The 25,062-nt window shown below is 35.1% G+C and overlaps 1 protein-coding gene across 1 annotated transcript; it reads right to left on the bottom strand.

Annotated features, from left to right (window-relative positions):
* Positions 1–2,773: 2,773 nt before the first annotated feature.
* On the bottom strand, positions 2,774–11,752 carry LOC116176644 (mucin-5AC-like). Its single transcript, XM_031495343.1, has 3 exons — positions 11,396–11,752; positions 3,284–4,062; positions 2,774–3,232 (listed from the first exon to the last, which is right to left on the bottom strand). The coding sequence occupies exons 1-3, from the start codon at positions 11,598–11,600 to the stop codon at positions 3,200–3,202; spliced, it is 1,017 nt and encodes a 338-aa protein (XP_031351203.1). The 5' UTR covers positions 11,601–11,752; the 3' UTR covers positions 2,774–3,199.
* Positions 11,753–25,062: the final 13,310 nt, after the last annotated feature.

The following is a 25,062-nucleotide window of genomic DNA, read 5'->3' as shown; positions in this document are numbered from 1 at the left end:
CTTGGGAAAAGTATAATGCGGTAATCTAATGTAGACGTAGTGGTATCGTATCATAGCGTATGGGTAGCACTGCTATATAGTGCATACTGACGTTTACATGTATGGCATCACTGTTTTCCATAGGAGCCTGTACTGAAAGGTCACTGCAAAACGCACTATAGGTATACACGTTTTCCGTTGCCTCGACAGCCGTCTGTGTAAGGTTCGGGAAAGAATGGTTTGCCGGCGCGGCGCCTCGGATGGCGCCCAGGAAAGGAAGATCTGATAGCACCCCATCAGTTCGGTTCTCGCAGCTTCAGATCAACAACTGACCACCTAGCCGACATAGGAGCGGGTGTGAGTAGTGCCCTTGCTAACCACGCGCACCTCTTCTTGGTCTCTCTGGATATAGAAAAAGTCTACGAAACAACCTGGACCACTCAAGTCATCAAGATCATGATATCACTCAAATTTTCGAACTTCCTTAACCGCCCACACATGAGAGTGAGAAACAATGGAAGCTTGTCCGCACTAGTCTCTATTAACGGGCTACCCCAGAGATCTGTTATCAGCGTCATTTTGTTCATCGTAACTATCAACCATTCTCTCAGAATTCAAATTCCCTCTACGAGCACGACCTCTCGATTTCATGCTGGGGGGGGGGGGGGGGGGGGGGTCCAAGCTTGATTATGATTCTATAATATATGATTCTGCGAATCACTCCTGAACACTCTTCATCCGATTGTGAATTCCGCCTACCGCATTTGTCTAGGAGCATACAGAACGAGCCAAGTTAAAAGCTTACTAGTAGAGGTAGGAGAACTCCCCTTGCTACCAGAAGAAGAATCCTAAAGTACGGGATAGCAATTCCTTCAACGCCGGACTCCCATGAACTCGACATGCTTCAACGAACCCACCAGGGACAGACCGAAACACCCCGACTACGAATAGCCAGATACGCTGCTGAGCTAGGGATCATTATCACAGCTGTGTTTTATGTATGAGAGATCACTTGGATATTTCTCTCCGTAGCATCAACTGAAGATACTTATAAACTTCGACCTCAGCGGACAGGGCCCAGACTCCCCGGTGTTGCATCCTCGTCCAAACCGGTCTGCCTGATCACTCTCATTCCAGTTTTTGGTAAAACACCATCGAACGTACCACCGCTGGATCTGGAAACCCCGAGCGAAACCGCCCAGCACACAAAGATTTCATTTAAGTATATGAGTATACGAATCGTCTTATATAAAATCTGTTAATAGCCCAACTCTTTAAGAGTCTCAAGGGTTCTGAAACACTAGAAGCATTCTAGAGCCTCTTGATACTCTTCGAGACTGTAGGTGATTCATAAGAGGTGTTAAAGATGTAATAGCTTTCATAAAAATCTTAAATGATTAATAAAAATCTATTATTGGTGCTAAAGGCCACTCAAAGTTCGGCTTTCAAATGGGGGCTTTCCAATGAGGGTTCTAAAACCCTCATGGAAAAGTTTTCGACATCCTTCTTAAGGTCCTTATAAGGCTGTCAAAGACCTCAGATATGAGATACACCTATGGACTCCTAAAGCTAAATGGCTTTGTAAATCATTCAAAGCTAATTAAAAGCACTGAAGGACTCCTCTTAGATGCTGCAACTCTGTGAAAATCATCGAAAGCTTATTAAAGGGTCTTAAAGACTAAAGGCTGTGGTTATCAGTGGGAGCCTAATCCGTAAAGAAACTGTGAATAAAATCCGAAGCCCATTTTTCTGCGAAAGGTATAACTTAAAGTCATACGTTTCTACTTCATTTCTACTGGCAAATAGTGTTTGCGTCTAATAGTCTCAGGTCCAGAAGTGAGATAAAGTTCGCATTTCTAGTAAAGCTATAAAAATTGGCACATAATATGCTTTTTCACTCTTTGGCATGCCGCCACGGTTTTCTGCTCCTCTGGAACCCCCATTAATGGGAAGGGGGATATTGATTGCTAATGATTGGATCATTTTTTACTCTACTCAGCTCCATGGTTGTGAAAACACGATTAGAATACAACTGTCGCCAGGAAAGATTGCCGGTCAAGGCACACCTTGTGTCAATTTACAATCTATGTTTTTTTAAGATACGAGCGACTTCCGGAATAGGATCGTGCCAATGTTGAATGAAAAGACTTTTCGTTCAACATTGGCACGATCCTATCCCGGAAGTCGCTCACATCTTTAGAAAAACACAGATTGTAGACCGGGATCAGGTCTTCTGTGACCGGCAATCTTTCCTGGCGAGAGGTTTATTTGAGGTCGACTACTGTTATCTGAACTTAAAAAGTACTCAAGAAGGGTCAAATTAGCCAGTGTTTTTCATTTTGCGTTCAGAACTAAACCTCAAAGCACCTTAAAGTGCCTTTTGATGTTAAAGGTATATCTAATTATACGTACTAAAATACTCTCATTTTGCAAAAATATTCTCCACCACAGAATGTTGCAGATATGTTTTCAATTGCACAGAAATCAGATCCAGGCTTTTCTCATCATTATATCTACATTATTTTATAAACCCGACCTACGACTAGAATTATAACCTGATCACCTTTAGCTATTAGCATCAACGGAAAAATCAATATGACCTTTGTAGATAAAAAACCTTAGTAGCTGGATAAACAGTAACATAATTTTAGTGCACTATTCCAGAAATGGGGCATGTAACTGTTGGAGATACTTTCGCCGTACGTCCGTTGCTCAAATACCTTTTATTTTAAAGTGCTGCCTATTTTATACCAATCCCGCTAGCATACCCCCTTCGCGTTGCCAAAATATAATAAAAACTTTGCAAAATTTATTAGTTTTACTAACATAACACGAATATTCACTATCAAAGTATTAAAAATATAAAAATCTCACTAAAATACAGACATAATCAGTACGTCAGCCATCCTATACTTAGTTGATGAATTAATTTAGGTACTCCCATCAAAAACCACTTTACATTCACTTACTAGTCTGATTACTGTTACATTGAACTTCAGACTGAATGCACTAATTTTATGTATATGGAACACTTGCAGTGTTATTTGTTAGTTATGCAGTACTAGTCTAAGTAGGTTAGACTATCCATAAAATCTAGAACGATTGAAATAAATCAGGTAGTGTGTCGATTACGACTTTAAAAGCTATTTGGAAATCTCTTGAAAATTCCCAAATTTACTGTTCACTCAGCTATCACATGTGCCGTTGACTATACCTACATTTAATGATAATGGATGACACGTTTGGCACGAAACTGTAAAACCATCTTTGTAAATGAAGACTCCTTGTATTAATTGTTACCCACAAATGCGTTTAGTACCATTCCGGCAACTTGTGATCCTGCCTCAATCACTCGCGTGCCGATTTGGCCTAACGATGACAGAAGCTGTACACTGCTCTGAACCAAAGGGGTGGGGGGTCTTGGCGCTTGTGGACTAGGACCGTATGCCACCGGACGCCACCCGAAGATAAGGGGAGGTTGGGTTGTTGTTGTTGACGGCTTTGTCGTGGTGGTGGTAGTGGTAGTGGTTGTGGTAGCGGTGGTGGGTATCTCTGGCGCCCGACTTGGTGGGTACGTTGATGGTTTATCTGATGTCTGGGTTGGTGTAGTGGTTTCAGAGTCGAATCTGTTAAACAGTGGCGGTGCTGTTGTAAATATATTCGATAGTAGGTCGTCTTCTTCAGTTCTCGTCAATGCCGGTTCGGTAGTTCTAGGCGTAGACTTTGATATTGGCATTGTAGGACGAGGGGTGGGTGATCTTGTCGGATGATAGGTACGTCTGGTTTTCTTCGTTGTAGTTGGTGGTGAAGTTGGCTTTCGCGTTGTTGGGAATAAGTCGCTCGGGAAATTCTCATCCCCAAATCGATTGCTCAACAAGTTAGACTGGTCCTCGACTTGAACCGTTGGATCCAAAGTTAATACAAATCGTACGAAGTATTCCCCGTTGGGATCGTACTCTGAGACCAATTCGCTCCACAAAATTGGGTATTCCGCCCGTAGGCGTCGAACAGTTCGTACTATAATTTCTTTTTGCTTCTCCGTGCATCTTAGGCAATTTGTTTCGAGAGCCTCTGGTAGAATTTCTGCAATTAAAAACAATATTACTATGGTGTGTCGCAAACGTTTGATCAATTGAATTGTTTTATATTCGTATTTTTATTGTGGGGGCGTGGAGTAAACGTTTATGGATTTCTCTCAATTGTTTACAAAAGCACTGATGGTCAATAAAAATGAAAGCGTGAAATTATGTAAGTGTCCGTTGGTTTTATGCAACTTGGCCATTCAGTACAGATCAATGCAAATGCAACTTCGCGCGGGAAATAGGGGAGTTCATAGCACTTACGATTTTTGCTCGTCCATCCGTACCAAGGTTACCAAATTTCGCTTTAATTAGTACAGCGATTATATGATTTAAGTTCTGCCAACGCGTAAGATAATAATATTATTGTATCCATTAGATGATGTGGTGCGTATAAAAAATGGTGGAAAAAAGGCACGAATAACAGTAGTGTTTTCCATTGCCGGTTAAGCGAAATCTTTTGACAAATCAGAAGCGATTGTACTATTCGGTTAGTTGCAAGGGAAAATTAAATAGTTCCCAAAATTGTTCAAATAAAAGTCGTATCGCAGACATAAGGCAGCTATTCAAAGATTTATTTACAGGCCAGGTATGCTACAACCGCACTAAAGGAACTTTCAAATAGAGCGTGTTTTTATATTTACAAATATGCCCCCTAAAATCAGAAAGTAGACAGTTTCACTGTCTTAGTATCAACGAACTTATTACTGGTCGTGCGATTTAACCGAAATGCAAATCTCTCTTTCAGAAATATTGAAAATGAGAGAATGAGAGCTGAGCTTATGGTGATCTTCACTAGGTACTGATTTTTTTATTTTCCCCCCAGACGGTGGGATAATTTTAGGCCTCAAGTTCAAAAGGGGAAGAGAAAGTGAAATTAATATTGCGGAACGAAATTGGTTTTTTGGACAAAGTGTACGAAAAAAGGCGACGCAATGATGTCCGTAAGAGAGGCACTCTTGCATCAAAATTTTTAGTAACAGAAAGAGAGCTTTTTAATATTAAAATAAGTAAAAAAAAGTAAAATTATTGATTTATTTATAAAAAGGTGTCGATATACACTGTCTCCAAGATAAGGATTTCTATCATGCGGAAAAGTTGCGCAATTACAGAGTAATTGTTATGCCGTAAAGAAAACAAGAAAATTCCGATTACTTCCGAAGATATGACAGAAAAACCGAAATTTTCGTATTTGCTTTTTATTTTTATCTGGTGTTGTAGGCTCCAACTCTTTATGTGCTATAACTTTGCTGAGAAAACAATTGATGAGGAACGAACTAGAGAACGAAAATGTTGGGGACGTAGTTTCTAACTAAACGAAGCATTTCTGATCCTAGAATGGTTTAAAACACGTTTATTTTGGTCCCATCTACTACCGAATCGTTTGCATCCTTCATTGTCACAGTCCGTATACATATGTAACGTTTCACGTCAAAACGGAACCCTCGTTCTTGGCACGGATTTTTTCCTAAAATTACCTTCTCTGGCCCATCGCAAGGAGGATAAGTGAATTTCGCAACGCTTTCCGAGTATAACTACGGCAAAAAACAAGAACTAATATTTCTTTCCCTATCAAAAACTGTCCAGTTTCTGACCTATTTATCCATTTGAATGAATGAAACGTAAAAGTCTATCAGGGCCGTTTGCACTGTTAACTTTAAGCCACTCTTGAACTTAAAATCCATTGCGTTGATTTGTCCGTCGGGACCATGGTTTCCATGGATAATAAGCAACTCTGCTTAAAGTTATGGTGGAAACGGCCATAACCTACATATTTCGTATATAGGTAGGTACGTAAGTATATAATTTCATATCTAACCAGCGCAGCGTATCATTCCTGGTAAACATGGTAGTCATAAAAATTTATTGCATTTACATGTTTACAAAATTATCCATAATGCGTAAAGTGTAATCTCCGTAAACGCGAACTTTTTTGCATTTTAAGACACACACAAATATATACATATGATTAGCATCAATTATCATTATTACTAAATGGATATGACTCTTCGATGAAATGAAACGTAACTGTTTTACAGAGCACAATGGTTTCTTTTTTTCCATTCGTTCCAAAAGAAGGAAACTGAAACTGATATCCGATGAACTCTCCCCTAAGGCGTCAACCCTCAAAACAAGTGTATCTGAAAGCAAATTTGTCTTCTGAAGAGAATGAAATGCAGTCTTAAAGTTAATCTATGGGATAATACAAATACATTGGCGATGTTTCTGTGAATGACTTTCCTAAATTGCATGTTCTGGCGAGAGCAACATTCCCTGGAGACATTGTTTCCGTAGGGACTATGTTAAGATAATTACGCTCATACATCCTTCACATCCTTGTAACTTAATGAAAAATCGGAAAATGTCAGAAACTGATGCACCCACCTACTTAGGTACAATTCACGTTCACCAACAAGGGGAGTGCCTATTAGAAATGCCTTATCGTGAACAATAAGCCCACATTTGCATTAGAACACAATACATGAAATTATTGGGATCCGCCCTCACCTGCTGAGTTGTTTTGAGGGTAACGCAGTAACTACACAAACAAGAAATATTATCAAGGAAGGTGGATATCCTTCGCTCTAAATACTTGCAATTCGATAGGTAACATTTTTCCGATGCCATAAAAAAAGTCGCCTCGGGGAAGGTAGGTCAGTTCTGTAAATGTGATTAACAAAATAACTTGAATAAAACGAAAACAAGATAGCGGTGTAGGGCGATATTCAAGTATTATATCCCAAGTGCACGCCAAATACCTGAATATACTCAGATCTGCTATTTGGCGTGCACGAGGGATATACGGGATGACTATTGCCCGACAAAAATTTTGCAAGATAAGAAGAATATAATGTTTGTTTCGATCCTTTCAAAGACATGGTTTTTCAAAAAGCATCATGAAACCGAAAATAAGCATGGGTTGAGTTACAAATTGCCATTTTACAAATTGTAATTTTCGTTAATAAAATTTGGAATTATTTATTTAAGTTTCATTTTAGGTATTTACACATAAGCAATACCCGCGGGTATTGCACAAGTGCATGAATACTCGAGGATATTTGTCTGTTGCTAGGTGATTTCCGTAATATGCATTAATATGATTGGTTGAAATTTTCTGAGGGCAATAGTCTCAATTATAACGATAAATGGAAGGAACATAACTATTTCTTTTACCCGGTCTTGGCAAATTATTTATTTTAGTAATTTATGCTTTCCTATCATACAACGTCGGTGCCGAAACAATAGGTCAATTCATAGTTGTGATAGGATGCCCCTCAACGCAGAGTCTTTTGTCCCTATTCACTGGACTAAGAGGCCTATTCTGTATATTGTCGTTAACAAACGATATCGTAATGGTAACGATTTGATTTTGAACGACAGCTATATTCCGCATCACTGATGTTATATGACATACAGAATAAAGAAAGTCGTTGCCGAACAATAACCACTGTGTAACGATTTTGATTTTGATAGTGAAATTAGTGAAAAGTCAAAACACGACAATCATTGCTAGCTTCTGAGATATCCAAAAAACTTGTGCTGTCACGTGCATTAGATAATAGATCATCTTTGTATGGTTGAAAAGAAATCGCCCATCTTAATCTTTGAAAATAATTAAATCGTTTTACAAAATAGGATTTTAGATTTTTTAACCATTTAGAATTACTTTATAAAAGAATTAAGTCATAAGCTCTTTTAGAGAATTTTACTTAAATGCAAACCACAAATTAATTTCTTAAATTAATTATTTTAAAAGATTTAAATCATGTTTAAATTTGTTAGACCGTTTTTAAAATTGGCTTTTTTAGATTTCAGAATTACTTTTAAAATGGCACGAACCCTTTGAAAGAATTTTACCAAAAGGTTCAAAACCACAAATTAGGTTCTTTTTTATACTCGGCACATGAATTTTTCTGAAAGAAAGAATAATTTTTGAAAGTAGAGGTATATGGCAATTTTAATTCGATTTTTCAAAAAGGTTAAATCGTAAGCCCCTTGAAAGAATCTCACCAAAAGGTTCAAGACTATTAGTAAATCTGTTTCAATTAATTCATACTCAGTTCGTAAATAGCACCTTATTATTTTTTTAATTAAGTTATGTAACAAGTAGGTTTTTTTGTAATTCAGAATTAGAGAATTTTACCAGATAGATTCAATACCACTAACTAATTTCTGTTTGAAATAATTCATATTCCCATAGACATCTATTAGTGGATGGCAAAAATTCACCTCCTACATCTTTTTGAAAAGAATTAAAGCATTGGATTCTTTACAATTCAGAATAATTTTTAAGTCCTGAGTGCTTTAGAGAATTTTACCAAATAAACAAAACCATATAAATACTTTGAGGGTTGCCATGAGCCTTTTGAGAGGATTTTACCAAAAGATTTAAAACGATAAATTAATGCTGCTCAGCGCATAGGCAGCTATTTTAACGCATGGAAAAAATTCCCCCACCTTTATTTTTGGGAAAGAATTAAATTATTTTAAAAATTGGTCTTTTTACAATTCAGTACCTATTCAGCATGTAAAACCTGGGAGAGAACTTTAACTAGGTGCATAGCTATTATTTATGAAAGAGGTAAAACATTTATTAAGTCTACATGAACGCTTTGAGAGAATCTTTCCAAAAGGCCCAAAACACCAAAATAATTTCTGTTTGAATTAATTCATTCATCTCAGCGCCTAAACAGGTATTTATGAATAGCAAAAAACCTCCCACCTTAATTTTGAAACGAACTAAATCTAGAATTTGTAGAATTTTAATGCTTACAATTCAGTATTACCCTCGGTTTTACCTTTTCCTCTCAGAGAATTTGACTAAAAAAAAACCACAAATTAATGGTAAAAATTCTTCCACCTTCAATTCAAAATTTCTTTTTGAAAGAATTGAAAGAATTTAACCAAGATTTAAAAATAAAACATTAATTTAATTTATATTCAGCGCATGGGCCGATATTTATACAAAATTCGCGCGCCTCAATTTTGTAAAAAGGATTAAATGATTTTTAAAATTGGATTTATTGCGATTTATTTTTTAAAAAGGGTGTCATAAGCTTTTTGAGAGAATTTTTATCAAAAATATTCAAAGGCGGGATTTAATTTCTATTTGAATTAACTCATACTTAGACCATAGACAGCTATTTACCTATACATGAAAAAAGACTCCCATTTTTTTTAATTAAAATATTTTTAAAGTTTAATATTTTTACAGTTCAGAATTACTTCTTAAGAGGATTAAGACATCCTTCCTTTTGAGAGAATTTCACGAAAAGATTCAAAAACAAACTTCCGTTTGAATTAATTCATACTTAGCGCATACCTGCCACCCTAATTTTTTGAAAAAAAATGAAATCGCTTTTAAAAATGGGCTTTTTTACAATTTCTTTTACAAGGATTAAATTTGAGAAAATTAACCAAAGGACTCAAAAACTAATTTCTGATACAGTGCCTAGACTAGACACCTTTTTTTTCTCCTACGTTCATTTTGTTTATGTCAAAAGAATTAAATCATGTTTTACATTGAATTTTTTAATTGGGTTAAGTCCGAAGCCCTTTAACAGCATTTTACCAAAAACTGAAAATCAAACTTCAGGTCTGTTTGTATTAATTCATCCTCAGTTCTGGTTTGAAGCACATTAATTTACCACGTTACTTGACCTGCTTTCCATCAAATAATAATCGCGTCCTAGAAACACATACATAGAAATAGTTATAGAAAAGTGTCATAGCAATGCTGCAGAATCGCGATAGTATATAAGAAAATTAATTTCGATTAGCACCTACTTACTAGGCTTATATGCAATCATCTCAAATGGTGTTCACATATATTCAGTATGCATATAATGCGAACTACTGTACCTTATTTCCATGTAATTTCATAAACGTTTCCTCACTTACTCTAATTGCATACCTAAAAACCCACTATTCGGCATATTGCTTCAAATTTTAAGAAACAGGTGAAAAAAGAACAATTAAAATTTCAACGCAATCCGTTAACTACTTAAACACTTTTACCCTTTCTAATAAGGCGACAACAACACCAAGTGAGTGAGTGCATTAGCCTCAATTAGAGCTGCAACGAAATTTACTTAAAAAACCGAATTTGTAAGGTTACGTAATGCGCTCATTCGATTATTACAACTAATGGTCTGAAATAGGTACCTATTATACAATTAGAATTTTGCAGGTATAGCACCTTGTTTTTATAGTATAACCTTCATTTCAATTTCAATACATAGTATCTGAAATGTTGCAAAAAGTATGCTCCTACCTAAGGAAAACGAAAACGGAAATATCCAAAAAACCAACTGCATATTATTATAAGTGATCGTTGTCTATTAAACCTGTCCCCAAAAAGCAAGCCATAAGATCCATTATCAACTTGGAAGTACTTCCACAACCCTACGAACCGAATTTTCCATTCGGATATACGGCAATGAATATTATGGCAAACAAAGAAAATTGATTTCTCAGGAGGGACCAGTTTTTTTGTAGGAAATTAACCAATTTAATATTATAATTACCCCGAGTTCTAAGTACACCGCAAATTACCAAGTCTGTCGATTTGAGTTACATAATAAATTACAATCTTCAAAAAACTCAAGACCTGAATCTAATTAGGATTAGTCTTGAAATGAAACCTGTGTGCGTTTTTGAATGATAAAAAATACTTCTTTTTCTAGGCGACAAAGCACCTTTTTTTTGCCAAAATGCCCTAAAGACATGGAAAAATTAAGAATTTAACGCTTTATTGCACATTTTCTGGAATTCTACACGGATGTAGGGGCACCTAATCGTGGCTAACGAAGTCATGAATAAAATTAAGTGTAGTATTATTGCACTTTTGTTAATCCAAAATTACTACTGCGGACGTATTCAAACCATACCAGATGGTCACATCTCTAAACCACCCTAGTCGTGGTTCTACAATTGTCTGTACCGGGTTGAAAGTTAAAAAAACCGCACTGCATCCTTTGCATAATGAAAACATTGCATTAATAATTAGTAAGGTTAGGTACGTAAAAAAACCGTTAAAATACAATTTTGATTAATTACTTAGATTTGACAAGGAAACCCCCCATTATTAGGAAAAATACACGATAATGGCGAAGAAAAAATCTTTGGAATGAGAAAAATGCTACTATTGTTCCATCTTAGGGCAGTACGAAAAATTACGTACCCCAACTAATTTAAAACAATGAATTATGACATAACATTTCTATGAAGCGTCTCTTCCGTTTAATATTCACCTCAGCGTGACACAGTCAAAACGGAAGTAACATCAAAATTAAATGGACAAACATTTTGTACTTTCACCAATTTAAAATACTCACGTTTTAAATCGGCTCCTTGCGGAGGACATGCTCCTCTATCTAATAAACAATTAACGTAATGGATCACTAATCTTTTATTATTTAAAATCTCCTCGACGTCTAAGGCGTCGTACTTCGTTTGGTAGTAACCACCCGGTGGATCGGCGCAGGAAGTCAGTTTAAAAATTGTTGAAAAAACCACTATCACTAATTGAAACCGATCCATTATTGCTAGAAAGTTGGGGCGATACTGTCTAATCTAACCTCACTTGACGATATTAAATATCGTTACCACAAGAAACTGCGCGATGATGTTACTATATCAGCAGCAGAAGGACGTCTTGTTCATTGATTGTGACGAACGAGTAGTGAGCTACTGCAAGCTCAGAAATGCATCTATAAAGAGAGTAGGGTGTTCAAATTGATTTTTAAGTGCTCCACATAGTAGGTAATTACCTTAAAAAGAGAGAAGGTAGAAAGACACATTGTTGGGCAGTTATTTACACGAACCCCATTGTTTAATTAATATCGTGCGTCAAGTGCTTTGTATCACGCTAAATCTTACAAAGGACAGGTTTGAGTGACATTAATTTGGGCCAATCTTGATGTCATTGGAATATATTATCCGTTAATTTTCAAGTACCTAAAAAATGTAAACATTACCACACATTTTTTCTTTGAGAAACGGAATTGCCATTTGCCACTATACGTTAAAGCGTGCAAGGTTTAAATGGACATTTGTAAACCGGTGGAAGTTTATTACCTTCTGGTAATGTCGTTTGCATTCAAGCGCCACATAGTGAAAGTCACTTCGCTTCCGAAATGCAACTTCTTTATTGATTCTTCGGTTGGATAATGAAGCACTTTCTCCAAGTCGTTGACACGATGTGTGCGCCTACTATTTGATTAAGATTAAATGAATGGGGTTGTATTATTACGATACTGAACTGTGTCCTTAATTACAGTCTAATTAAATGGCAATCAATTATTTACATGTGAGAATTATGTTATTCCCGTAATCGGCTGTAATTTTGGGTATAAAACGCTCGGGGGTGACGCCTAGATCTCGCCCACCCCACATCATGTAGACCCGTCCCTAAATTAATTACACGGTCCTTGTAGGTACATATACACTCCTCGTCTTTCTACGGGCTCGCATTTACTGCCAGCCAGCGAGCCGACCAGCCATCAAGCCAGCCGGTCATCCAGCCAGCAAAAGCGAGATTAAAAGCTGCCTTTTTACAAATAAATTTGCAAAAATTCCCTAAAAAGGAGTGCAGTTAGTGCCGTGGCCGTGCGTTACCACCTGAAGCTCTATGTGTCTCAACGGAGCACATGGATCATCTCTTCAACCTATATTCTGTAAAAACCTATCCTGGGGACAAACTTTGATGCACCTATACACCTCGAAATTATATCAAACAGCTCGGGTTGAACTAGGCTTCTATTAGACCCCTTTCACACTATCAGGTTTCACCGGTCAGGTTCCGGATCTGATGAAAAACTGATGTGCAGTAGTGCATTGTTGTGAATAGGAGTTTTCACACTCTCGGGTTCCGATCAGGCGCCTGATTGCAGTCGGACAAGTCGATTAGGTAATCAGGTCTTTGACGCCGCATTAGGTTTAACCGGACAGGTTTTCAGTCGTGTTGTCAATTTTTTAGAAGGAGCGACAATATTGTCGTTGAATGAACCGTCAAATCCGTTTAGAAAACGTCACCTGATAAAAAATCTGACACAAACCCAGAGAACTTTATTCATTCAGGTCCGGAACCTAACCAAACCGGATAGTGTGACCGTACCTCCAAGGCTTCCGAATCAGGCCCATTTTGGTGTGGTAGAATACATTTTTTCACAAGCCTTTATCTTCTGAGGGAAACCTCTTCCAACTTTCAAAATTGTGGAATTAGGGTATCCAAATCTGGACCTCGCAGAAACAAAGCAGACGTTTGGTGAAACCGGAATGCTTACAGCTACAATCCACCCAAACAAACTGTTTTGCAAAACACGGAGATTCTTACCTAAGCTTAAAACACCCAACCGCATTCTGTTCAAATACACTACAGCTCCCAAAAGAAGATCTATTCACCAAGACCGTAAAAACTTTCATCAAAAAGAGACCGTGATTACTTAAGAAACTTTAAACCATGTGACAAAATTCGCAGCGGAAGATACCTTTTGGGCGCCCGAAGCTCACTACCCTACCCCTCGAAGAATCTCGCGTTGCAAAAGGCGGCTAATCTCGCCCCTAGCAAAAAAAAAACATAAATTCCGTCACGACACCAATTTGACAACAATCCGACCAAAACTGTACAAGAAGAAAGGAAAAGTACACCACGATCGAAAATGTCGCCGCAATGTCATTTCCCGGCCCCGGTAGGTACATGTACTGTACACTCCTCGTCTTTCTACAAACGTTCTTCTACAGGCCCGCATTTGCTGCCAGCCAACCAGTCGGCCAAAGTGACATTACAAGATACCTTTTTACAAAAAAATTTGCAAAATGCGCAAAAAGCGCGAAGTATTCTGAAAGTTCTCAAGATTCTATACATAATCTAAAAAACGCTTCTAAGATGATTCGAAAAATATACGGAGAATCTTCTAAGAAGATTGTAAGATGATTGTTCTAGGAACATTCTCATCATCAGGAGATCCCAAAATAATATTTAGAAAATTCTACTTACTTTCTATGAATATTCTTCTCTCTTCTGGAGTTCTAAGAACATAACATTACGATTCTACAAAGAGAAGTTTCAACAAATGTTGAATATTTTTAAGACCATTCTAAGAAAACTTTTACCTACTCCAAAAGGGTTGTCAACCCTAAAGATTCTAAGAAGGTGCTACTAACATTTTAGACTTTTCTAAGCCAAGTCCAAGAGTGTTAATATTACGAAGATTATAAGAACTATTCTTAGAACGGGTTAGTTATAAAGAGTATGAGAAAATTTTGGGGATTTGACCGATCTGAAGATTCTACAGATTTCATAGCAATTCTAAGATATATTTTAAAAGCAGGTTTCAGTTTTCCGTAACAGATTATTTTAATGAAGGAATTATTATTAATTTTTTACAGAATAATGGCAGTTGGTAATTGGGTGGGAATTTTCAGATGTTTTCATTGATAGACGTATCAATTCCATTGGCATAATCGTAATTACAGTCATTTATTTCGATCTCGATAATATACCTAATAATCAGATAATCTCGCGGTAAGTACACCAAAAGAAAAGTGAGGTTGACTTCCTAGTTTACTGCTTTTAATTATAATTAGCTGTTAAACATTTTCTTGAAGTAATTTTGTAACCTTCAACCTTTCACTCTCACAGGTAATTTAGAAAGGGGCCAGTCGTTTACAACTTATTTATAACGTTATAATTGGTCTTCAATTTTAACCACAAATCGTTAAGATGTTATAAAACCGCTGTAAATATTTTGATGATATTTAATATATTACACAAGAGCAAGAAATTTGTTCATACAATTTTGGTCAAGAGAGGGAGCTTATTATTGATCTCTGTGTCACGAAAGGGTAATAACTTTTTACCGTAACATAAACGTTTTATGCCCAATAATAATTTTATATTGAAAACGCAAGATGTACACTACGCCATCCTGCTGAAAAATTAAAAGCTAATTTTTCTTGTCATAATCTTAAAGTTTATATTACCCATTTACACTACTACACTATTAAGGGTTGGCCCATTCTAAGGTTCACATTAAGTTTATCTTTGTCCTAATTTGAAGAATTCGAAGGAAAATTAAGATTCCAAAGGCGTGATGATTCTCAAGATCTTTAAGGGTTCACAACTGGGAGGGATCCGAAACATTCGAGAAGACACAATGAGAGGTATCGAAATAATTCCAAGAAACGGAAAAATCCGAAGAATCCTATTCGTAGAATTTAAAGTAATCAAAATTGCAGTTGAACTTCCTCTCCTTGACACGGCGAATCCCCTAATTTATTACTTCCAAGCAATAAATCTGGCCTTTTCCCAAAGAAACTGACTGATCAATTCAAATTTTCACCGTACAATAATAACCAAGTTTACGTAGTTTATTCCTCATTAAACATTTTAGGACAAAGTTATTACCTAATTACAACTCCCAAATTATTTGTATACTTACACCAAGACGTATACACGCAATAATTTTGAGACCCAATTCAATGTTTTGAATTGTTTCGAATATTATTAATTGTATTAAAGATATGATATTATGTATTATGCATGTACGACTTGGGGTAAATAACTATTTCCTAAAAATAGACAGATCGTTGATAATATTAATGGGATTTAAATAACTTAATAACTGAGTAATTGGAAAGATGCCCACGTTTCAAATGAGGCGTAGGTAGATAATGAATACCTACCTAATATGCGCCTTCAGTTTTACATAGACTCAGATTACATATGCACATTTTGTAATTTTAGATAGTTTTTGATTTTTGTGGTCACATCGTTAATAAATTTAAGGAGTGTGCACCTAAATTTAAAAAATATGTATGGAACCTAATGATGGGGCAAATTCTTGGTTAAGATTAGACAGGCTATGGGTGATTAAGATCCAAATATAACGTAATACCTTATCAACTATTTAATTACGTCATTATATTTCAGTATTTTGTTTGTATATACAGGGTATCTATAAAAGAACTCCGGGGTTTTAAGACAAAATATTTTAATACAGTAAAAAATGTACATACATGTTTTATACATGATTAGAAAGCTTACATTTTCAAGATTTTGTAACAACTTAGTAAAGTTCAATGTGAGCTCCGTTAGTTAGTTAGTCCAGACGACACTGACTGCCTGCCGCAGCCGTTACGTCATTTCACGGTCAACGCTCCGCAGCGCTGCCAACTTTGAGAGAAACATTCCCAATTCGTATGAGTAAAACTCTTTGAGCTGCTTGTTTCAAAGGAATTGATTAAATTTTGCTATCTTTTATAGTTTAAAAAATATTAATTTTTTAAACCCCGGAGTTCTTTTATAGACTCCCTGTATTAAGGTTTGGTGATTGATGACCCGTATTATTATGTAACAACCTAATTGAAATCTGATCACCTTGAATAGTCGTGTAGAAGCTTTAAATCTGTTGTGGGGTTTTCCATAAACATTTAGGCAAAAATCAGGGATGTCAGAACACCGTACAGGGTGATTGAGACAGTTGCTGCTTACAACACTTAATTACCGGGGACGCAAGTGTCCATTAAATCGAATCAGGATAATTATTCCGTGAGGTTTAGATTACTAGAGGATTAATTCGATTGCAAAACATAAAAGGCAACACTTTTTAAGATTGAAGAATATAATTCCTTTGTTTCCATTCATCGAAAGAGCCGTATTAACCCACACGCATAAAACATAGCAAGATCATAGTATGATCTTTGAACATAGTAAAATCATAGTATCCTGCCCCCAGCATATCACATGCCTAATTAAATAATAATCAACATAACAATATTTACTGTGATAAAGTGGTTGGCACATTTAACTTGTCAATAAAACATTTAACCAAAAGTTAAGTATAAAAGCTAACATATACAAACAATATTCACAAACACGATAACTTTGTTTGATTAATTTTTTTTAATGAGTTGAACTATTCCTTTATGACTAAAAAGGATAAAAAGTAGTTAGGCTCCGCGCATTTGGCACCTGGGAAAATTGGGAGAGACTATATAAATTCCAACGTAGCAATGTCGACATTGTTTTATTATTAGGGATTTACGAATATCACTTGAAAATGAACAGCAGACCAAGTAAAAGCTATTGTCATTATAAATAATGGATCGAACCATACAATTAAAATTAATTTTGATATTAAAAAAACATTAAGAAAAGTTGGGATGAAGGTATTACTCTTATAAATTAATTCATAGCTAAGTGCTAAGTTCCCTTTCATAGTATCTTTATATCGAGATTTTGTTAGCCTATGTTTCATAAAATTTATACAACTAATTACGTTCGTTAATCTGAGGGTATTGGATCTCGGCATGCGAATAGTGGTTTATCAGTTAATAATTGCTAACATTTTTGGGGCTTGCGAAAGAGCATTAAATCTGGTTACGTGCGAACGTCAATAAAAATTAATTAAATATTTTTAGTGTAAGTAAAATCTCCCAATAACTGGACTTCACTCTGCAGCTCAAAATAAAGCAATGCAACATAAATATCAAAAATTCAGTATTAATATAGGGTAGAAATTTTGTCTGAAGCACTGAAAATATCTTCAAAATAACATTTTTTTTAAGTTTATGGTATCCAAAATGATAAGAGATTTGCTATCAATTCTGCGTACTTTAAATTTGTGGTTAAGGGGGGCATTAAATTATAATTTCGTAAAAGATACTCTGTTGATCTACTTCTTAAAGATTATGTGGATTCATCCTCAATTTAATTCACAAAAGATTTATAGTTCTTTAATTGACCTCTTAAACAAATTCACTTGCCATATATGGTGCGGCTAACATTTATGGATTTGGTGCATATTAAAATTTGATTGGATTATGAAAAGATTTAAATGGAACATTCGTGTGTATATATAAAATCAAAGGTGAAACTAGAAAAACGAATATGTAGGTAACTCGAAGGGTTGCGACATATCCTTATAGAATCTGTCAATCTGATCACCATTAATAATTAAAATTAATTTGATTGATATTTGAATCATTGTGTACTGAGTTAATTTAAAAATGGACATGACAAAAAAGGAATCCTTTCATTCATACACTATTGATTGGATATTCATACAGCGCGAGCATTAAATTTTCGATAACCATTCCAGGTATCCTATTATATTATTATTAAAGATTTAATAAGAATAGCCTCGATGATGATTCTTGCTTAGAATCCAATGAATAATTCAGAAGATCTAATCGAATATGCAATTTCAATAAACGGATATAGGTATTTCTGACATGTGACCTCTAAAAGAAGCATATCGAATTTCGAAACCACCTTGCCAACAAAACTATTTTGATGTACCTACCGAAATAATTACTTTGTAGCGAATTAGAAATTAAGAATTTCTTGAACTTTGTTTGATGACTTTATTATTTCTCGGACAATTTCCTTGTTACCTACATTCAAACGTGCGTTGGGTAAATCCAGCATTTCTTAAACAAGTATTCCATGGATGGTACTCCTTTCAATGCCAATCCATCGTGCGTGACCCAAGTCATCATCGCACTTATATACTTAAGTAATAAACTAATAACTTACGATTAGTTAACACGGCATTATTCTAATGTTATTAAATCTCATTTTACGTTAATTATAAAAATTATCATAAACTAAATTTGTCTATACTCATGGGAAATAAAATTACACTGTTAATTTACAAGAAAAATAGTTCAAGTACCTACGATCAATTATAGTAGGTAAATAGTCCCTAATAAGAGTTCGATGACCTTACTTCTGTAATTAAAGGTAAACAAACACATAGTGCAATTATTGGTTTGTGACCTAAATTTAGAAATTAGCGATCCGCAGATAATCTGAAAAACTGAACAGTAGCGAATCCAGTTATTTCTCATAACCTTGACTTCTGCGGAGAGGCCATGAGATCTCTAGTTTTAAAGGCCCCGTAGAGTGGCTTAAGGCTCTCAGTATGCAAATTATTAACGCAAGCGAATAAACAAATTATATTGAAAAGTTCAACTTTTTTTCTGTCTCGCTGTAATTCTGTAAACTCATGTTGAAGGCGCTATTATGGCCACTTTCTTCGTTCGTCCTGTCTGTCCGTCCGTCCAAGGCCTTAAATACTAATATAGTTTTCAATATGTTTAATGTGCGCATGCGCAGACTGTGAAATGTCAACTTTCGTATTTATTATGCGTATTATTTTTTGATATGTTAACCATAAATGCCTCTAGTAAAGGTCAGTACCGATCTCTCATGCTGTACAAACCAGGTGTGCGCATGCGCAACCTGCGCGTTGCCAACGTTCTGAATTATGGAGATATTTTATTGAAGTTTTAACCCTAAATGCTTCTAGTAAAGAAAAACAGCGCACGTAGCTTAATGACCTTTTGGAAAGTATCGATTAATGCATGGAAAATGCGCTCTTGTAATTCCCTTTCATTCCGCCAGATTTCAACATAAAATTAAAGTGAGTATCCCGTTCCGCCCCTCCTCCCACAACCGTAATTGAAAACAGTCCATTCCATATTTTCTAGTGGAAAAGCCACTGGCAAAGGAAATAAGAGAAATTCATTGTACAAATTTTTTGAAAAGCTGTCTAATAAGCTGAAATTAATTTTACGCTCTACAAAAATGTTGAAATTGATTCGTTTTTGGGGTTGAAAGTGTTGAACTTTAATTTTATGAAAAGATGAAACTTTGAAAATACATATCACTTTTCAAAAAAATCTCGCTCTGTCTCTTCATAACTTCCTCATATATAGTTCACAATTTAGAAAAGAAATTATCTTTCTTATGTTTGTAGACTTTTTTACTTGCGTGTCTGCGTGTGCCATTTATAGAACAAATTAAGTCTACATTTAATGCTATAAGGTCAATACCGATGAAAGCTGTAACACTCGTCACTGTTCGTTTTTACATCTGACACAGATAAAGATATTCAGTCCATATCTTAGAACAAAGGAAGTGAGCAATATTATGATTCATACCAGTACTAATTAATATAGGAATTTGATTTTAAATTGACAATAGCTCCTTCAACTGAATACTATAGTCAGTGGTTTCCAGTGTTAAAATTCACGATTAAATATTTCCCCTGACCAATCATATGTACAGATTTAGATTAACTAGGTGTCTATCTTGAGGCAGTATTTTTTCTCAAAAACATTTACGTAGGTATATTGCAAATCATTTTCGATAGATAAGAGTGATAATAATGAAGATTTCCATTTAGAACGTATGTGACTTACAGATGAGGGAATTTTATTTCTTGTTATGAATTAAACGCATTCAACTGATGATGCTATCTAGGTATAAAGTTACATCTACCAATATATACGTATATGAGGTATTGGATAAGAAAATTCCAGCCATTGGTATTTTCCTTGATTTGTCCAGGGCGTTTGATACTGCGGTGTGTCACCAAAGCATATTACACAAATTATACATACCTAAATATGGAATTAGACTGAAATTTATAACTACCACATAAAAGGCGTTCATGTATTACAGAATTGGATTCTACGGATAATTTATGGAAAAATTTACTTTATGCTTGTGAATCCTTATACAAGAAATCAGATGTCATAGATCTACGACAACTTTACTGCAACAAGATCCTCCAGTTAATTAAAAAAATCCAAAGTTACTTTGTTACCCGCGACATGCACTCTTATTATACACGTATGAAGACCATTACTTTTTCCAAGGAAAAAACAATCTGTAAACGATGTGCTCATTGCGTTGCTCCAAGGCTTTATTCCATTCTACAGTGCGAAATAAAAAGCACACCTATGTCTATCAATCCCAGTTTCAAGAAAAAAGGTGTGGATACTGGAACAGGGACGTGTACTATTCGGCAAGGTTGTAAATGGAATTGTTTAGTTTAGTATATTATTTCCAGTTTTTATTTGGTGAAATGAAGTAACAATATTTCATAGTAATAATAATATTATTGAAATATTTGTATTCGCGCGAGATTGCGTTGCCGGTACAGAAAATAATCCTTACGACGTTAACTTGTTGAAAACCCCAGTATAATATACTCATACTTGTAATCTGAAAAATTGAAATTGACCAGGTAGTGATTTTTATTGACATTTCCCACATATAGTTCACCTATTTCCTACATTTTCAATGATGGTGAGATACGAGGGCGTACAGATTTTGTTAAAAAAAACACGTATTACTATCAGGGTGACCAGAATAGTGCAATAAAAAAAAATGCGATAAAAAGAAATAATTTTTAGCTTATTTGGAAAATACATTAAACCATCCACAATAAATCTAATTAACCTAAAAAACGTAATCATTAAAATTGCTTCTTACTTTACACTGTTTCAAATTAGAAAAACCAGTTATGGTTCTAAAATCATTTAGGTATTACTTACTTATGTTGAAAAACTCCATATTGTTTTTCCTACAACAGTTTTGTACAATAATTCTAAGAAATGCTCGAGTTGGTTTTCCTGATTATCACCTTTATCTTACACGTAAACGTAATTGTAGGAAAGTAGGTATATCTTACTTGATACTTCTTTCGCATCATATAAATGCGATCCTTGAATATGAATATCCCTGTCAATTGTTACCTATACATGCAAAAAATCTAGACCGCTTTGATGTTTCCTCGTTAACCTCACATAAATCTCCCAAAAAATACGAAATCCGTTATTATAGCAATGAATTAATAATTACTATGCATGAAAAATTAAAATAATGTGTTCATAATATCAGCAATTTAGTTTATTTTAGTTACATTATCTGAACTTTAGGCTACCAACCGTACCCCCCTTCATCTTAAAGTATACTACACATCAAAGAATACTACGATACCTGTGACGATACTACCCGTTGTGCACATTTTAATTTTGGGTTCAAGCCAGACTTGATGTCTTTTTAGACAAAGTCTTAGGGGTGTTTAAATAAGGTACGGTACAAGGACGATGCCCATTTCAAATCCCAGCAAACGACGGGAGCGAGGTTTTAATGGACAGAGTCCTGTAAACTATAAAACACCGTGTTATCTTCAAGATTTTTTATAACACCATTAAAAGTAAATAATTACTTTATTTTATATTTTATTAATTATATTCAATGAAGCACTGAAGTTTATGTTATCCGAATTCGTCTTTAATAAATATTTCATCATGAAAGAAAAACGTTTCTCAAGGATGGCGTACGTAGTAACCATTGTAATAGAATTAACAAAATTAGATACGAAAAATTAAACAGTTAAGGAGTTCCTGGCCAAACACAAAAAACAAAATAATATCGCTGCCCCACCCTCCCTAAGTCCCTACAATCCTGACTTCGCCCCAGCATACTTCTTTTTGTTCCCTCAGGATAAGGCAGCCCTGATTATTTATTTTTCAGTAGATAAATGTTAATGAAAGACAAGTGTTACAATGCGACCTATTGTAATACGACTATCTTGTGGCACGAGTGGCGACGCGAAGCGTAGCCACGAGTGGCCGCAAGATAGGAGTATTACAATAGGTCGCATTGTAACACGCGTTTTTCATACTATTTTTTCTATTTCGGTGCTTTAATTTAATTAAAAAAATCATTATCAGAAACTATAGGGAACATTAGAACTAACATGTTTAATGTTGGGAACACTTTTTATGCCGTTAAGTTTTAGGTTGGCAGCGTAGTAAGACTGACATTTTGAAGTTCAAACATGGAAGTACCCAACGAAGTACCTACTTGTACTAAATAGTAACTGCCAACTTAAGAGATGAGTTACCAAAAAAAAACGACTATAATCACTGTCTTTGTACAACTGTTTTCGGCCCAAAACAGTTGTACAAAATCATCATTGTGACACCGAAATAGAAAAACATGTTTGTTGCCGTGTTTGTGGACACATTGTGTGTTGCCTACCTTATGTACACAATTGACTATAAAATTAAAATAGATATAGATGTAGCATAAATTAAGAAGGAGACATAGGGATTTATGTGTATTGTTTTTTCCCTATACTACTTTTACATGACAAAATCTCTGCTGAAGGGCGACTAATTTTATGCAACGAAAATAACTTCTTAAAACAAATAAAGACCTGGATGTCATATTGAATTTGAATATGGTTGCTTTGACTTCCGTATTTTTATTTTCAGTGGTTCAGTGATTTTTAATGATCCATCTTGTTGATGGGTTACCTCACAATGAGGTCGAAACGATCAGTACTACTACCATTCCCTCATGAAATGCGTAAATTAAACGTTTTGAATGTTCTAGATTCTAGAAAATTAGAAAACTTTGATTTTTTGCTTAATTTAATAAAAAAAAAAGGAATTACCATAGAGGAATTGTATTCAGAGCTTTATAATGATTTCTATGACTTCTACCATACAATAAAGTTTGTTATTATACACGACGATGAGTAATAATAAACAGAGTACTGAAAACCGAATTAGAAAATTCTAAACAGTTCGCGAGTTATCATATACCTACACAGGAAGGAATACCTGATTAAATTTTTAGTGCTGCTGTATAATTGATATTTATTGCACAATGGGGAAAACACCTTCATTTTTCCGGATATTTTAGAAATATAGATCGTCATCGGGGCGCCATCAAGTAGATAGAGGATTAATCACCGGCAAAAAGGAACGATGGCGGATGTGACGTATTTTTTCGGGGAAATAAGACGTGTTTATTTGAGAATGCTCTAGAAAGTTTTTGTTTGTCATAAATACATCACGTAATTAAATTTTCGTTACAATACGTAATTATTAATAATTGTAGTAGATTATGTAATTCATTTGCCTTTATTAAAGCTCTGACTGAACCACACGTATTCAACTTTAGATATACTGTTCCAGAAACATAATTAATTAATATTGTATTGCAATTGCAATTTGCAATTTTGATAGAAAATCAAAAAATGCAAACACGCATGCATTTAGATAGCTAGGGAGAAGTTTAATGGAAGGTTTACCTGACTTTTAACATCCCACACCCTCCAACCCCAGCTACACCCACTGTAAAATGCACCTCTACCGAGTGACACATTAGGCAGAAATGGCCACACTCTCAAATTTGGGTGGTGTGGTTATAAATTAATGTAATAATAATAAAATAGTAAAATTTAGCATGTGTTATTCAGTCTTATACTTTCTTGAAAGTGCAAGTTGTCTTCATGTAGCAGCATGTCTCATTGTAGTCCACTTGACTCTCCAAAGATTGTGCGATCAGAAAGTATCAATCCGTTAGATTTTGATCAAATTCCCATCCTTCTGGAAATATCGGCTCTAAAATTTCATGTAAGAACACCTGCCCAATCATTGATTTTCTGTGGAAATTGGGTGCGATCTTCTTGAAACTAGTGTGGATATTCGTCACCCAGTATTATGTTTATTCACAAATCCGTTCAAGAGAGAAGCAAATTTGTCTTCATCGATTTTTTGGGACATATTAACTGACAGACATCAATTCTCCAATCGTAATCATCTTCGCCCAATTTTTTTTTAAACCTGTACCTTGTATGGGAAAAATTTTCTTTCTCAGAATTTTATGAACTGATCCATTAGTCAATTTTGCGACTGTTGAAATTGATGACCTCAGCTCATCAAAAATTCTTGGCTGTGTAACTTTTTTATTGCACACTGATCTCATGTCCTGAAACGTATGGGGAGGCGTTTAGAAAATTTAAAAGAGAATTAAATAAGATAGGAAGTTTTCAACAGAGGTAAATTTAATTACGTACGTTATGTAAAATTTGAGGTAAATATTCTTGATTTCCTTGCAACATTGCCGATTGTTAAATTATCCATATATAGCAAACATATCAAAATGAATGTCCTCAATAAAAAGCATGTCATTCCTAAGAAAGTGGTTCTACTGTTATTCAGACACATCGATTGGGACTTTTTAGCATTCGATTTTTTTACTGGTTTCATTCCCTGTTCTGCCCCAATGAGCAATTCTTTAGGCTTCAAGAGTTTCAGGTCAATAAAAATAAGTCAGAGCCATCAATAACAAAATCCCATCTGATCATCTAGAAACTAGCGCAGAAAAAAATTTTCGCAGTACCGA

The sequence above is a fragment of the Photinus pyralis genome, unplaced genomic scaffold (genome assembly GCF_008802855.1).
Source record: "Photinus pyralis isolate 1611_PpyrPB1 unplaced genomic scaffold, Ppyr1.3 Ppyr1.4_LG1, whole genome shotgun sequence".
Taxonomy (NCBI): Eukaryota; Metazoa; Arthropoda; class Insecta; order Coleoptera; family Lampyridae; genus Photinus; species Photinus pyralis.
The sequence above is the reverse complement of the archived record's forward strand: the minus strand, read 5'-3'. Positions and strand labels throughout refer to the sequence as shown.